Genomic DNA, 17,383 nt, shown 5'->3' with positions numbered 1-17,383 from the left:
TCTTCCTCTTTCGAAAGATAGCTGATAAGCAGCCAGCTGTTCGCAAGTTCATTCATAATAGGTGTGAAATCTGGAAAACTCTGGAAAAGTTGTTCGATTTGGTGTAACTTCCAATCTCAGCGTCTCTGATCAACCGGCGAGGAGATAATGGGATTATTCGTGTGATCGTAACACTTATTCATTGATCGTATCAGTTTGCTGTAAAAGATGAGGTTTTTCCCTGACCTGCTGCGGCACGCTCGCGTAATCGGTGTCTGACCCTGGCGCCCCGCGGCACAAGCTCGCGGGCGACGTAAATGGGTTATCGATTGATAAGAGCCTCTTCCGGTTAACCCCGCAGGACTAGAGTTAAGCATAACCATTTCCCATTCACATTCTTCGCCAACAATAGTCCCTCATTTGTTCAACTTCCATCATAAAAAGTCGACCCTGTGAGACGTGTCACACACAAATCAATTGCAATTACAGTTCTAATACTCCCACTAAGAGTACTAGTAAAATAGCAGAGGAATGAAACAGAAAAGTAAAGGTTTGGCATTTCCCACTAAACTGAAAGCACTAAATGTGGACCCGCACTATGAGTCAGGGTGTCACAAAATTAAGACCACATATCTGTCTGCCCCGCTCAATATCAGTTGTAAGACGCACTGTACTATTATCCGCTACGAGGCTCGAAAGCAAAAAAGTGACTTTCCATGAAATTTTTGGTTTTTTTTGATATATTGAAACTTTGATGTCTTCTGCTTCATTTAAGATAAAAATAAACAACTATAATCGACTATAAATATTTTATTTTGATTTATTTTGGAGGTGTGTGTGGTTTGTTGTGAGCTTGGGGGACGATATAAAGGAATTTGGACCTTGCTAGTGTGCAGCTGTAAGATTATTTTTAGAACCATTACTCTTTTACTATCTGTCAAACATGCGGTTGCAGCCAGTAAACGACTTCAGTAATATTATATTATTATGCTAAATTGAAACAGCTGCCATTCTCTTAAACATTGACTGAAAGGTAAAAGTATGGTACCAAAATTCTCAGGAGACACTAGGCTCTTCGTGTGAAACAGATGAATTTGATATACAGCTACTTTGAAAATTTAGTGTCTGGTACCTAGTATTATGCTAACATTTTGTTGCGTTTGATGTGAAGTCCATTCTCGTTAGAATTTTGTTTGGTCCATAAGTTCTTTCTCTGTGAATGAATAGTTTTTTACTTTTGTATGTTACCTTGTAGTGGCATCGCCAAGATAACTGCTAAATTTCAAGTCTCTATCTCTCCATTGCTATGGAAACATGTTGCTCAAATTCGGAGGCCATTTTCTCCTTTTCGAGTTTCCTCACCGCGCACCCTTAAGAGTTCTGTATTTTCGTCAAATATGGTCATATTTACTTCATTCTTGTTTTAAATTGGACACGGCGCACCGGCAGTGGAATTTTAGTTGCCGCGGGGGGTTCCCCGCCGGGCGCCTTATCACGTCGGGGTCACGGGGGTCAGCTCCCTGTCGCCGCTCTGTCTGGGCCGACTTAATTTTTGGTACTTTTCAACGTACAATTTAAGGTGTATCCTTGTATTTATGGTAATTCTCATTTAGTGCACCCAAAGCACGCATTTCTGCTCTTGAGACTCAAAAAAGAATGGACATTGTAACTTGTCTGGTTAATTCTTTAGACGCGCTGGAGTCGGCAATGCTAAATTGTAATTTTTTTGGGACTAGCATGAATGAAAAAAAATCAATATAAAAAAAACGCATCGTCAAAATCTGTCGAACTTTTGGAATATGAACGACATAACATTAGTGCAGATACTTAGAAAAGATGGTATCTGCGCTTATTATAGAAGGCTGTAATTTTGCAATTTTATCCATCGGGCACACAATTCGCTACGAAGTAATTCCTCCAAATACAACTTTATGTGTCTAATATAATCATGAATATTTGCATATTTTCACCTAAAGTTTATAAAAGTTATCATGAAGTTTCTTAATGAAAAGTACAAATTGATTTTAGTGCTAGAATATATCTTCAACGTAGATCTAATACACGAACAGTATCTGTTACACTCCAGAAATTGCTTACTTTTCTTAAAACGCTAAGTCTAGGTTTTGTAAGTTGACTGAATAATAAGGATGACTTCTCGTAATTGGGTTATAAGAATAATTTCTAGCTTTCCAGGGACACTGAATCACCACCAGACTTTTGCAGATTTTTTTTACGTTTCTATGACCATTTGCAATAACTGACAACGTGACTGATTTCTTTACATTCATAATTGTGTCCGCGCATATTTCCTACACAAAAACTAAGAATGAATGTTTTAGCTGTCATTATTTTTATTCCATACTAGAAGTTTTATCTCTACCCATGTATTTACACGGTTTTGTGGTTTTTTAAATCGCTTATATTATATCTTTTTAGTTGTATGCAGGCTGCCACAGACACAGCATGATTCATGAACAAACACAGAGTAACTTTCTCTTGTTTAATAGTAAAATAAGAGCAAATGCTGATCGTCTTTAGTTAAAGTATGCAGATGTGCATCTTTCTTCTCTTATAACTTGACTATTACTACTAGCGCAGATTTAAGATTTCTCATGGTAAAAGAAATGATATTCGTAGTCAGTTTAACACAAAATTTGGAGAGATCTGTCGTGCATTTTTTAAAATAACAATCATTTATTCATAACTTTGTAACTAAAATAGGACAAATTGGGTACTCTACAAACACCTGTCTAGAACAAAAACTAAGGCAAAGAAACTAACCATTCTAACGCAGAATAAACCTCAAGACTTTGAGCTTTTAGTACATCCGCGTAATGGTTTGCTGTGTGGGATGGGGAAGAAGTTATATCGTTTTAAACATAGTCTAAAATGCGAACTTCCCGACCGACACCGGCAAAGTCGCCTCAGGGCTCATTAACCCGGTGACCCCGAGCCGGGGAGCTCTGGCGGGCTGCTGAGTCACGCGAACTAAAAGTAACAGAATCGGGCGAAAAGTGACGCCGTGTGGAGGGAAAAGGTGATAGTTTTTTAAAATAATGTTAACTCAGTTTTGAAATTTCCTTCATATGACTGATATTGACCGGCAGGGACACATTTGTGAGTTAGCATTCACCCATCTTTAATTTACTTTTACCCGCTGCTTATACCCTTTTGGGTTTCGCGGAAAGAAAGAGACGTCTCTCTGTCGCCAGCCGGAGAGCTTGGGCCAGGGGGATGCCGTGGGTGGTTAATGTTTCCCTGACCCCATCTATCCAGGTCTTTCTCGGTCGCCCTCTAGCCTTGTTGCCATCGAATTTTTGGATGTAGGCTCGTTGTGCTGGATGGTGTGTTGGTAATCGTAATCCCATTTACAGGACTAATGAAGAAAAAATAAGTTAAACTTACCTGGAAAACCCAAGATCCTGTTTCTGGTCTGTAGTCGATGAACTTTGCACCAATTTTGGCAGTTGTTTCTTCAATTTTATCCGCATAGCTCAGTACTTTTAGTCTTTCTGGACTCTGCAAGACAAACATCAAGACAAAAAAAATTAGGTTTCATGTAAAAATATACCTCCAATCTTTACAATGGAAAATTTTGACATTTATCTTCTCCGTCATCCCTAAAACCTAAAAAAATATTTTAAAATTGCGACCGCAACAGCAATAATCAGAGGGCACAGCAGGGAACCAATAAAGATTAATAATATTTTTTCAACTTTCCAGCAGACTATATCCGCATAGACATACCATGAAACGAAAGGTTTTGTCTGAGGAGTCTCCCAATTTGCTTTACTTGGGCATTTCTTTCTTCGTTTTACCCATGCATATCTCTCCGCTGCAATTGTTCAACTTTTTACCATCATATTTTGGGGAAAATCCAAAGAAACTGGGTGGTAAACATCGCCAATAGGAGAGATGAGGCAGCAAAGTGATAAAGAGGTATCTAAACTGACAAAAAGCAGTGGCCGTACTCATTCATACCTTGATGGGAGTGCGTGTCGACTTGTCGGTGGGCCACACACAGTCCAGTGTGACCTCTGCTTTCTTGTTGAGACCTTCACCCAGAGGAGGCTTCTTGTCATCATCTGGGTAGACAACAACTTCTTTGCGTCGGAAATGCACTGGGGAAAAAAACAAAAAGCACAAAAAGATGTAAAAGTATGTGAGCATTAGCAAAGAACAAGGGTTGTGGTTTTAAGAGAGTGTGATGTACACATCACCAAGGAGCAGACTAGTGGTAACAACGTACCAAAAAATGTGAGAGCAGCTAAATCGATTCATTTTTAATTTTAGCAATAATAAGAGTTTTACGGCATTTGCAAAACAAACAAGTTTTAGTTTTAGTAGAGGTTTTACAGCGCTCGCAACTGCATAAGGTCATATGAGCGCCAGAAGATTAGAGGTGTTGCCTGGCTAAACAAGGGTACGAAGCGGGTCACGTGATCTGCGAGTGATTTGTAGAGCGGAAAAAAAATTCCAAAGTTGGTCACGCAGGGCTTGTGGGAACCGTCACGGCGGGGGTCACGCAACTGTTGTGTGAACCATCTGAAGTGAGTTGAACCCATACTCACCCACCAACTAAGAAGGCATCACTCTCTCCATGAAAAAACAACAACCCCACAAATACACAATGAGGGGGAGGGGGGACCAACAAAAAAACCCAAAACAAAACAACCCAGCAATTGCTGTTTGTCCTCACCAGTATCATCCAGGTTCATGCCAGCGACGTTTGTGGTACCAGGGAAGAATACGTTGCCGAAACCGACACGGCCTACGGTGAAGTCCTCCACAAACACATTGCCGTTCTCGTCCATGAGGTCAATCATCTCATCCAGGCTCGGGATCGTGTAGTAGCCGGGCCGCGTCAGAACCACGCCAGTTGGGTGAGGGGAGCTGCTGTCCACAACCTGAGTGATCAAAAGCCTAGAGTAAAAACTCTTACCAAAGATAGTACATAACAAGATGGGCCACTCAGCCAAAAAAGTGCCCGCAGGAAGTTCGCTCTATGCTTCAGATGGCGCTGCAGTCTGTTTTGAAGCTCTCTTTCGTTTTCCCAGAAGAAGAATAGGGATAGCACCTCCTTGCGTCTGCAGATCGACTGCAGTTCATCAGCAGTTCGGGTTCGTTAAGTGCGGAGTTTTAGGTTTTTAAAAATTTTAATGACCTCTCGCCTTTCATTCTAAAGTCAAATTAAACGAAGAAAACAATCACCCTTTCCTCCGGAAGAGGTTTCTTGTCAGCGTAACCATTTTAAAAAAGCGTTCTTTCGAAATTTATTTGAAAACTTACTAGTTTCACTTTGATTTTTTAAACTCAAGTAGGGTAACTGTTTGCAAAGGGTGCGCATTTGTGAAGAGGGCGCCACCGAATTTTGAGGACACTTTTTAAAATTGGCTCAAAGAGAGAAGTGGCCCCTCTTGTTATGTGGACTCTTTGCTCTTACACAGTACTTGCATGAGTACTAATTACTCCCTCGAAAAATTCTTTTCCAACTGAATTCAGGAAAACATTGAGAGAACACTAGCGTATAAAATTATGAGATGGCCTATAACACTTTAAAACATTTTTATATTTCTCTTGTTAACATTTTCACTGTACAAATACTAGAAAAACAAACAAAAAACCAACTGACAGTCTAACAAAAGAAAAACACTAGACTAGACCTGCATTTCCTTTTACAACAAAAGAAGCCAGGTTTACAGAAGGATTGGCAATGAATGCAAATACAGCTGAAAAAAAAAAGAGAGGGATTTTCTTCGCAAAAGCAAATTGACTTCTCCGAGATAGACTCCCCTATACACCATCATGAAAACTGACATAGGGCGGAGTCTTACCCAGAGCAGTCAAAAAAGACAATAAAAAAAGAGCTACATTATATCCAACCTACCCAACAGCTCCCGTCAAGATCTGAGGTATCCAGGAAAGAGGTCGTGTCCGCTGCACCAAGCCGGTTGTTGGCCTCTGGAGTGCGACTTGTGTTGATTGCTACGGCTGGTCCCTTCTGGTTCAGAGCAACGATGCTGTCTTCAAGAGATGATATTCTGAGTGAGAGGGAAGAATAAAGAGAGAAGCATAATGAGGAACGATAGTGAAGATGGCCCGAGCCAGTATACAGAATTTGAAACAAATAGGAAGACCCGGAACATCCCCATCCCCACCTCAACCACTACCATATTAAAAATAACTACCAAGGAACTATTTTTTTCAAGCTGTGATTAATGCGCATGTTACATTGTATTGTAAAACATCAATTATTTACAAAGTTATAGCCTTTTTTGCGCAATCAGCTGAGCTTCAAAATCGCCAACACACAGCAACATACTAAAATGATACAGTTGATAATACTGCTCTTTAGAGACAGTCAAGCAATCAGGAAACCAATTAAACAATTAACCCCCCCCCCCCCCCCCCAATCAAAGAAAACCAACGTCAAATTATAGAATTTTAATCATACGTTGAATATTTACACATTTTTAGAGTTGTTTTTTCCATCAGGGTTTCTTTTGGGGGGGGGGGGGGGGGGGGAGGCACGGCGACAGAGAGACAATAACTATGGCAATTTCATCAACGGATGACACCGGCCATCCTGCAAAATAGGACCAGCTCGTTGTCTGGTGTCACTGGCCTCTCAGAGAAAACGGGTTAAAACAACAGGCTAAGACAACTAACAGGGTGAAAACAAGATGTGTGAAGAGCAGACTATACTAGAAAGGTCACAACCTATCCATCTGACCCGACAAAAATAAAATCATAGAAATCAAAAGAAAGACTTGAAAACAGCCTAAAAGATTTCAAGTGCTGCTAAACACCAACAGAAACATACTTAGGAGGGGATCTATGAACCGGAGTCCTGTCTTGATCATGCACAATGGCCTCTGCTTCATTCTCAATTGTTGTGTCTACTCTCTCAGAGGGGCTTAGAGGCCTGCAAAAGAAACGATGAAATACCAGGAGTTTGACAATAGGTTAAGAAGAGTCTACAATAACAAGCATTAAAACCACCCAACTCCTCTACAACAAGGTCATTTAAACAACAAATATGTGTAGAAATGTAGTTAATTACTACAGACAAATAGATTTGGGTTTAAATCTTAAAGTCTTGCCAGGCTTGTCAAGCAATAAGGTTAACTACTGCAGGATATAAACCACACAACCATCCAATCATTATTAGTTATTAGCAAAAGCAGCTTAATATTCTGTTCAAGATATTATGTTTCAATGAAACTCTCAAAACTAAATAAATCTGACAAAGAAAGTAAAGTAACTTACAATACGCAGAGCCCCCTCACCTACATATCAAGTTTTCTTCAAAAATGTAACTGGTTAGAAAAATAAGCAAATAACTCTGAAGTTTTTTAAATTCTTTCAACTCAATGATCAATTTTTCTAGACAGAGCATGCTGGGAAGAGGAAACAACTCCAATGAATTTTTTGAAGGTCACTTCAGGCAACATTACAAATCTTTGAAAAGTCTATTGAATGAACATGTCAGAGTTGAACAAGTGCAGACAGCATATAACAACAAAACAATTATATATTCGTGAAATCAACTCACTTTGTGATAAGCGAGGGCATCTGATTGCTGCGATTGCTGTTGCCGTTGAACTGGAGAGTGTTGTCCCCTGCTGTGTCACTGTAGAATGAGCTGGAGGCCGATGTGGACTTGTTGCCAGCGCCTTTACGCAAAACGAGCTTCTTGACACTCTTGCGAGGCACAAACGTGTCATCACCAAAACTGAAATCTTCTTCCTCAAGTCCTTCAAAAAGCTGCGTCTGTGGATTGACGAAAATGAATAATCATTTTTTGGTACCAAATTTTGTATTTTTCTTCATAAAAAAAAAAAAAAGGCTTTGTTTTAGAGCATTTAAAGGCAAGGCATGCAAAATCTTCGGCCAGTATACCTAAATCAAGAGCTGACTCAAGGCCTCTGAACTAAATTTTCATGACCAAGAAAGTACAGCTGTATTACTATTGGAGTTTACAGAGAATCAGCACGATACCAGCCCAATTTCAATAAATAGGAACAAATCAGGACAATTAGTGAAATGCATAACACTGAAAAAAGCAGAAGGAGAAGACCCCCTTACCAACCACCTGCTTAGTTGATCAAGAAACATAAGGGATGACACTGCAGATTGCTCTATTAAATAAATCAACATACTGACATTTTGCTCTCTAAATGACAACCAATCGCATATAGGCCTTAAAAGTTAAAACATCAACAGTATGCACAGCACAGCCCAAACATCAAAATAAAAAAACATTTTACCGAAAGAACTCTGTAACTTCAAGGTGTAACTAAAGGATTCTGATTTATTTAACGAACAACAAAATGACCCCCAGAATCCAATAAGCTGCACAGACATCACATATCACCATATCTAAATATGACTAGCTGGGCCCCCTTATGATGAAAGGAATGATCGGTGCTTTAATTTCAACTAGAAGTAATTGGCTTACTATATTTACACTCTACTGGAATTGGGCTATAAATCTTGAGAGATGCAAAAAATTAGGTCTAGATCTATACTCTCAAAACAAAATGCGTCTTGCGAAATATCACTTCCGGGTTTTCTAAAATTACAGAGACAGAAGTGTTGGCCTACAAAAGCGATCGACGAAATAAAGAAATTTAGTGTTTTTAAGCAAAACTGTCCCAAAACTGAAAAAACCAAGGGCGTCATGATCTGGAGAATATTTTAATGAATCTTTTGGCAAAAACCGCATGTCGATCGATGCAGCCATTAAAAAGCCTTTTGAATAGCAAAATTCGGCCACCACAAATAGATAATAGATGTGAAGCAATAAAAAAACTTAAGATTTACCTTCAGTACGGGGCACAGTATGTGCATTTACTTTTTGAACTAATGCTAAGCCTCATTTATCACAATAAGTCATGATTTCAAAGAAACAACACTCTGCCATTGGTTAAAACAAAGAAAAGAAGAAGACAAAAACAATAAGTAGAGAGAGCATAAATGTTCATGTGCATTATTCTACCAATACAATGTTACACATTTCATTCATGAGTGGTGGGACTATTTGACGCCCCCAAACCACAAAATGGTATACCATGTTAAAAAACAATAGACTTTGTGGACACTCGATACAACTGTCTCCGCCTAAGATCCCACATTTCCCTTGCTGCCAAGCATCAGGATCTTTGGCAGAGACTACTGTACATGTACTTCAGTGAACAAGGACAACATCACTAAATATGGCAAACAAGACACATCATTTCCTTTTAAAAAAAAATAAAATTAAAAAAAAGAAAAAAAGAAAAAGGATTCTCTGTTATTTTTGTCTATTAATATATAAATGTTGCCATTGTTTTTCAGGGTGTTTTGGTCCATTTTTCAAGTAAACTAAAGGGGTGACCAATCAACTTAGCTATTTGTAGAGGGCAGATCTCCACCAAGACTGAAACCCAGGTAGAATTCTGTGTATTTTCAGTTAAAAAAGGAAACTTTCCTTTAGTTGAAAATTGGGGGTCATTAGACCGTAGCTGAATCCACTGGTTTGATGAAAGTTAGAAAATAGTAGTCACAGATTAAAACTTACACAGTTTGTCTATAACAAAGGGCATATTCTGACCTCTCAATCACTTAGTTGCTCAGCAATTTTATGACATGGACACAGATTGCTAAAGTATAGTAACACACTGTAAATTCCATTAACAGCACGAGTTTTCCCATTGAACAAATCTAGATCTATGTGAGAAATTGTTAAATGTAGTCACAACAGAGGACAAAAACACTTGTCAAAAGTTAAATATCCGCACCGTTTCAACCTTTTCCTCTTCATGCTGTAGAGAAAACAATTCCAATACATAATTGAAACTGACAGGAGCAATTAAAGATGTGAAAAATATACAGCAGTAATCAGTAGCCTTCACACAAGAGAAAAGAAAAATGAGAACATAAAGCAAAAAAGGAAACGGAAAAGATATGTGTTGCTTTATGAAATCAGATCTAAAGAGTATTTTAAATTTGAACAATGCAGAGGCAATAACTAAGGCAGAGTTTGTACAAGAAATGCATCTTCCTTTTTGTCTTGTCTTAATGTCCATCAATAAACTTTTAACACAGTGGTCTCCTCTTCACAACGCACTGCCTCAAAACAGAAAGTTGGGTGGGGGTGATGGATTAACAGGCAGCACTACCTGTACCCTACACTAGAAGAGATTTTACAGAATGCCTAGGCATGCTGCTCATGACTTTCAGTTCCCCAGAACCCATTCACTTTTATACTCCACTCGCATCATATCACTTGTCTTCGAAGAAAGAAACCTTTCAACAAAGGAACAGGATCAAAACTCAAAGCACAGGGCAGGTATTGACGGAGTAACACATTTCAAACATGAAGACAAAGAATACATCTTTACCTTTCCTCCATTAATAAGGTTGTGCAAGGACTTCGGTTTGATTCTTGTGGAAGGACGGGGACTGACTTTGTACTGATTGGCAGATGACAATACCGCCTTCTGAGCATTTGGGTTCGTTGGCTTCAGGACATCTTCCCGTTTTTCCTTATTTTGCTGTAGAGTAGAAAAAGTACACTTTGTTCCAAACGTGTATGCAACTTCTTATATCACTGATCCACTGAAGATCATTTATTCATTAACCAGTTCTCTTAATTCTTGGACACGTTGTGCATAACTGCATGGCCCTTCAATCAATAAAACCATTATGAATTGAACTAAATGTTTGATGTGAATGACAAGAAAAACAAGGCAAAAAATTGATACCAGAGAACAATGTTTTATTGTGCCATACATTTTGTACAATAAAGCAGAAACATAGAAAAAACACATAAAGTTTCATTTACAAGATCTACTTCCTTTACTTATTGAATGGATGGGGTTATTAATGGGTTACTCCAACCAGTAATCACCAACTATTTGAAAGATGCGAAAACAGAGCGCTTCACACAGAGTGGAATATCACATTGATTGAACCAAATGTGTCATTTTTCTCCAGTATGGCGTGTTGTGATCTTATTGCTTCTTCTCGATCGCATCACACTTGAAGTCTGGTATCTGTCATGTACTGGGCCGTCCTGCTCAGTATCTTATTACTTATTGCTGAGATGTTAGGTTTTCCCTTTGTTCTTTTTTTTAGTAAGTGTTTTACGGCACTTGCAACACAATACGGTCATATAAGTGTCGAAGATTAGAGGGGTTACAAGAGAGTAACAAAAACAAAAAAGAAGGAGGGGATCGATGTTTGATAGGAAAGAAGAAGCAAACCAGGCCAGAGCACCCGCCAACCATCCTTTGTTTGCACAATGTTTTTTTTTCTTTCCTGAAATAGAAATAATCGTACTGGACAGTACTGGTACTCTAGAGGCGGTAGTAGAAATTTCAGTCAGACGATTGTCTTTGGTTGATGATTCCAGAAGAACTTTGATCTATGTCTTCTTTCCTCCCCTGTGTTCCCAGTCACGTATATGAGAAACTGTAAACCCGACAGACAAATAAACAAGTCTCTTGAGAAAACTACCTACATACATGTAAATATGGAAGGAGAAGATAACCGTACCTGTTTGACATTCCAAAACAAAGGGTTGTCCCCATATGGAGATGATGCCAAAGCCAGAAGATGTTGCGTACTGTTGGCTTGAGAAGATGCTGTTGACCTGGATAAAGTAGAATAAAAGTAAATATATTGAAGTAAACGGCACGCACATTAAAAAAAATTCAGTTTGGTCATAAAACAGAAAGACTAAAGACCACGGATTCAGCGGGCCAAGAAGAGCTTCTCTGTGCCATGTGCCCGCTGATTCGGCGGGCCTATGATGAAGTAATTTTTAGTGTAATATTCCACTGTTTAAAGGGTCAAAACTGTGTCACGACGAATCCTCATTGATATTACTGCAGTCTCCCGTGAATCTGAGCATAATTTTCATTGTTTTGAAGAAGTGAAGTGTTGATGTTCTAAGTTGTGTTTACTTTTTGTCTTTTTTTTGCTTTTCGCAATGGCATCCAACAGACCAGTCTATCAACCTTCCTTTTTAGCTACAAAAGGTCTAGACGAAATTATGAATGACTGTAACAGTGATGATAATGATTTCAATTAAGTTTCTGAGTTAGGGACTCTATTTGACGCTTGTAGTAATTGGAGCAATTTTCCGCGGCACAGCTATGTAGTTCATAGCCGGAAGTGAAGGGGTTAAGCAAGAGTCTGTTTTTCAAAGTTTTAGTAGAGGTTTTATGGCACTCACAACTCAAGACTGCGCTACCTGGCTGGTAGTGTAGATCCCTATAAACAAGCATGACACAACACTCAGAATATGCAGCAACGTGCTTACTCTTATTAATTATGAGGTTCCTTTGTAATACACAAGAAAAAAAGAGCTGCACGCGAAACTTACGTTCCCAGCGTGGTGGCGCCTCCCCCTAGGTTGAAGGTCCCAGCACCTGCAGCTCCTCCAAGAGTGCTACCAAAGCCTGAGGAAAGAAACAAATCTCAACCTTTTGACCACCAGTCACATTTCCATAACGGAGAAGACTAATTTGATTACTTTTACACTCAGCTTGATGAATGTTTAAAGTAAAAAAGTGGGCCACTGAGAGGCCTTAGAGTGTCTTTAAAAGGGTCACTTCAAAATAGCCTGAAGTTCCATAAACCCTACTGCAACAAGCATCTGAACTTACCAAGACACTACTACACTTGACAATTAGATAGGGCATGGCATCATGGTACTTGGCAAGAAAGCCAATACTGCTTGCAACATTATGTGGGTTACAGCGACAGGTATCGGGCATCAAACATTTCAAGCAGTAATCACCAGTGTCATGATCCGCAGTGAAGGGGTACTTCTGGCAGTTCAACCGAGTCTGAATCGGGAGCTTCACTCATAAAATGTCTGGAACGTATCCACATGCACCAAAAAGATGCATTGACACTAATCTCTAAGGTCATTGATCTACTTTATAATAATTTAAACTCCTTCTAACCCACAGCTCAAATGAATTCATAGTGGCTGAAACTCACCTGTTTGTGTCTAAATTACCATTGGTTCCCCCAGGGATGTGGTAGACCAAAACTAGGAAGTTTGAAATGCAATGATTACTGAAAAGCAAAAATTGTTTTGGAAAGTAGTTACATAGACCTTTTCAATTAGTTACCTGCAGTTCCAGTAGTTCCAGTTCCAAAGCTGAAGGCACCTAATCCAGGCTTAGCAGCGTTGGTCCCAAATGTGCTCGCAGTGGAGTTAGTGCCAAGCCCAGAACCAAAGCCAAAGGAAGTACCACTACCAAGACCGGTAGAAGCACCACCAAATCCTCCTGACTTCATACCAAACAACCCTCCAGAAGTGCCTGGGGAAACCAGATGGAGTTGAGCCACAACATACAACCGCAATTTAAACAATTGTAATAAAAGAGATTTTTAACAAGTCTGGGAACAGTAAATCATTTATATAGAAGTTTGTTCCATCAATATCATGCTTACCCCAAACAGAACCAAGTCAATTCCAGGGGAGTTATCTATTCAAAACAAATATCTTGAAAGACTTGAATATAGCTCAATAATCAGAAGAATAACATACATCACTTCCACAAGGCTCTCTTACACAAAATATTCTTGGGAGCCACCAATCCTTTCATGTAGGAGAAAGAAAGACATAACGTTACAAAAGCGCTCATTTATTTCAAATCATACCTCCAAAACCTGAAGTGCTTGTATTGGTTCCAAAGCCAAATGAAGAGGCTGTGGTTGTAGGCTTGGCAAACATGTTACCCCCTGAACCAAATCCGAGACTTGAGGTCGTGGCAGTTCCAAACCCACCAGGCTTTGCTCCAAATAGGTTGCTCTGAAAAGAATGCCATAAAAAATTGAGGATGCCAGGAACATAAAAATGAGAACATTGGTAATCCTGAAAGACAAAAGATTTGTTACATGCACAAAATGCAACCCATCTAATAAAACAGATTAGACAAAGAGACAAAAGCAAAATGGAATACAACCAATGCATAGAACTCTAAAAGAGAGAGGGTTGTCATGAATTCAAATCCATACTGATCGCAGGATGGTTTGAATCAGATGTTTAACTAATTCAACCATTGACTGAACAAACATTGTCTGTGTTATAACAGTACGCTTCCAAAGGACAGTTTATGCTTTCCCCAGTCACTTAATTATTAAGTCTTCTCGGTTTGTTCTCCATCATTTTATTTAATAAATATGAAGACTAGTATTGCTAATTCCCTATTTGCTGCATTATTTACATTTCCACTGACAAACCATAATTAAAAATGAGATCATAATTCATTTCAGGGACAAAAAAATTAATACAATCAATATCAATCCCTTTGACCTATAAAAAACAACCCAAGCCAAACAAACAGAAATGAGCGGGAGAAAGTAAAGATGGAGGATGCAACACTGGCATATTCACCCAATCAACGAGAAGCACACACAAGCTCACAACAGCCATCACAAACTGCTGAGAAGAAGTAAGAAAAAGTAAAACATGGAAAATAAATAACCCCCCCCAAAGAGAAAAGAAGTAGGAGACTAACCAACCAGCAGCACTTAACAATATGCGTCATATAAGAAAACTGAAACAAAGAAACAAAACCAAGCAAATTCACTCACTCCGGTGTTAGCTCCAAATCCCACAGGGTTACTGGTCCCAGCCGCTGACGCCCCAAAGAAGGATGTGCCGCCTGTGAGCGAGGGCTGGGTGGATGCTGTGCCGCCAAACAAAGGCTGTGAAAAAAATGATCATCCCTAATAAAGCAGGCGCAAACAAGAACAATAAACATGTTAAGACTGAAATGATGAAAAAAAAAGAGGAAATATTAAACAAATAGAAATATGAAGAGTAACGGAAAAGCAGTGCTTGTAGAAGAGTAACGAAAAAGCAGTGCTTGTAAAAATCATCTGCTGATTAGTCAATAGAATCACATTGAATGCACTTATATACCAAGCACATAAATGCAGAGAACATTACTATACTTCACTTATTTTGGGCAAAACTCCATGGAGTTACAGAGGCAAGCGCCAAAGACAGGAATGGGCACCGAACTCAAAAATCATATTACAGGCAATGTCACACAATCAAGCATTAGAATTAACCACTATAAAGATAAAATAAAAACTTGAAAGATTTGATTAAATAAAAATCCAGAATTATGCACCACGAAATCACAAAATTTCCATTTCAAACATTAACTATCCTTCAGAAAGTACTGGATTTAAAACAACGACCAAATAGTTACAACTCTCTTGAACCTGACCGGGGGGGGGGGGGGGGGGGGGGGGGGGGGGAGGGAGGGGAGGGAGGAGAGGAGGAAGAGAGAAGAGAGACACAGAAAGAGAGAGGGAGAGGGAGAGAGAGAGAGAAAGAGAGAGAAAGAGAAAGAGAGAGTCAAAGACTTTTTAGTTTTCAGAGAGAAATAAGGAGGGAAGAGAGAAAAAAAAAGAAGAAATAACTGACCCTAGCAGTGTTTCCAAACAACGAAGAGGATTGCTGGGTTCCTGTGGCGGTGCCAAAGCCAAAGCCAGACTGTGTTGTTGTACTGGTGCCAAACAAAGGCCGGTTCTGATTGAAGGGCGTGGTGGCAGCTGAACTCGTGCTGCCAAAACCTGTGAAGAGCGCAGAAAATAATGAATACACATTCAAAAACTTAATATAACAGAGATCAAAGAAAAATAAAATCACACTTTATCCTTCCCTTCAGCTTATGTCGTAGAGTCATGGGTTACTTTCAAATCAACGCCACATTTACATTTTACCAAGAATAGATCTAGATTACACATAAAAGGACAAAAAATAAATCAAAAATGGCAAATCACATAATAGCAGATGTCAATAACACGTTCAAATGCCACGGCAGTATGCACAATTACACACTCTCTGTAAAAGAAAGGAGCACAGTAACAAAAAGCATGTTGTTGGCTAGCTATCGCCTTACTTTTCCGATCCAGCGGCCAGCTATCAAAATGTACAAAGCTAAAAATTATGAATTTATTTTTTATTATGTGGTAAAGGTTGCATGTACTCAAGAAATAGGTCATATTTCAGATACCAAATGATGAAGAAAGAAAGGAAGAGAAATTCATAATGTACTACAATTTGTAACAGGCATGAAACTGTTTTCCCTCCCAAAATAGTTTGTGTTATGGGCTTAAAATATGATTCAACAGCTTGCCGACAATAAAATACCCGCGTAAAGTTACGGCTTCACCAGTTGAAAATTGACATAAAATCACACATGGAGAGCTTTCAGCATAAAACCAAACTAGTAATCAGAACATTTTTATGACATTCTTTTCAGGAAAGAAAAAAAATGGAACGAAAATCCTCTTCTCTTCATTTATCTTGCCAAGCAAAGCACAGGACATTACAAGAATTTACTGGTACAAGTTGTAAGTAATAAGAACTGAAAAATTTGAACGAAAACAGCCACATTTCTCGGGGCAGCAAATAAAAATATAATGCACATTGAGAAGGAGTGGATGGAGCCAGCAACAAGTCGGTGTAGTAGAGTAGGAATTTGTAGTGAACCCACTTTGGCAATAGCTGTCTTTTGTCAACAGAAGTTGATGACTTACCCCCAAAACCTGCGCTTGTCCCACTTTGCAGATTGCTGCCTCCGAGACCACCACCACCAGTCCCAAAGACAAAGCCCCCTCCTGACATGGCAGGGGTTTGTCCAAAAAGTCCACTGCTGGCAGAGGGAGCTTGTTTAGACTTGCGGTTAGCTGTGTAGTCCTCTGCTCTCAGTTCCTGAATAGAAATAATTCATTTTCAAAAATTTATTTCATGATGCAAAATACAAAAAGGGAGAAAAAAAAGTTCAAACTGAAAATAAATCTATTGGATAAGCAAATATTTTCACCAAAAAACCCCCCCAAAAAACCCGGATGCACAAATTGAACCACTCACCTCTAAACTTTTGCTTTCATACTCCTTCATCGCAGTGACACACTGATGCTTGGTGTTGATGTTGGTGGTCACACCATTCTTCATCATGGTGTCCTGTCCAGTGGGGGCGGCGAATGGCACAGTGGTGCCACCTGACGCCACCCCGGCATTGCCGAAGGCTCCAGAGGCAGAGGCTTGGCCAAAGAGGGAGGGTGTGCCTGTGGTGGTACCGCCGCCGGCACCAAACAAACCCCCAGTACTGGCTTGATTGGTGGTGCCTCCAAAACCTTTGCGAGATTGGAGAGAGGGAAAAAACAATGGAGGCAATTCAAAACCAGTGTAAGTTCAGGCTCACAGTATAGATCTGAAATGAGAGATATCTCGAAAGGGACTTTAAGACATTTCATTATACAAGTAAATGAATAGGTTAAACATCTGTCAATACATGAAATGGCTAGATTGCACTTAACATCCATCCTGACCAGCAGCTAGATTTACCTAGAAACAGAGGACAAAAGTTTGTTTTAA

General features: G+C 39.4%; 1 protein-coding gene across 1 annotated transcript in view; it reads right to left on the bottom strand.

The window, feature by feature from the left end:
• LOC101860697 (nuclear pore complex protein Nup98-Nup96) overlaps positions 1-17,383 on the bottom strand; it is a 51,374-nt gene that overhangs the window by 25,182 nt on the left and 8,809 nt on the right. Inside the window, exons 6-20 of the mRNA XM_013088889.2 lie at positions 16,877-17,142; positions 16,543-16,717; positions 15,425-15,573; positions 14,581-14,694; positions 13,645-13,795; positions 13,110-13,301; positions 12,353-12,428; positions 11,521-11,617; positions 10,365-10,517; positions 7,535-7,752; positions 6,803-6,904; positions 5,867-6,020; positions 4,679-4,886; positions 3,961-4,100; positions 3,385-3,498 (exon numbers count right to left, since the gene is read on the bottom strand). Of these exons, the coding sequence (XP_012944343.1) occupies positions 3,385-3,498; positions 3,961-4,100; positions 4,679-4,886; positions 5,867-6,020; positions 6,803-6,904; positions 7,535-7,752; positions 10,365-10,517; positions 11,521-11,617; positions 12,353-12,428; positions 13,110-13,301; positions 13,645-13,795; positions 14,581-14,694; positions 15,425-15,573; positions 16,543-16,717; positions 16,877-17,142 (2,309 nt within the window). The remainder of the gene's footprint in view (positions 1-3,384; positions 3,499-3,960; positions 4,101-4,678; positions 4,887-5,866; positions 6,021-6,802; positions 6,905-7,534; positions 7,753-10,364; positions 10,518-11,520; positions 11,618-12,352; positions 12,429-13,109; positions 13,302-13,644; positions 13,796-14,580; positions 14,695-15,424; positions 15,574-16,542; positions 16,718-16,876; positions 17,143-17,383) is intronic.

This window comes from Aplysia californica, unplaced genomic scaffold, assembly GCF_000002075.1.
Source record: "Aplysia californica isolate F4 #8 unplaced genomic scaffold, AplCal3.0 scaffold00827, whole genome shotgun sequence".
In the NCBI taxonomy this organism is placed as follows: Eukaryota; Metazoa; Mollusca; class Gastropoda; order Aplysiida; family Aplysiidae; genus Aplysia; species Aplysia californica.
Note: the sequence above shows the minus strand (reverse complement) of the source record. Positions and strands in the feature narration are given on the sequence as shown.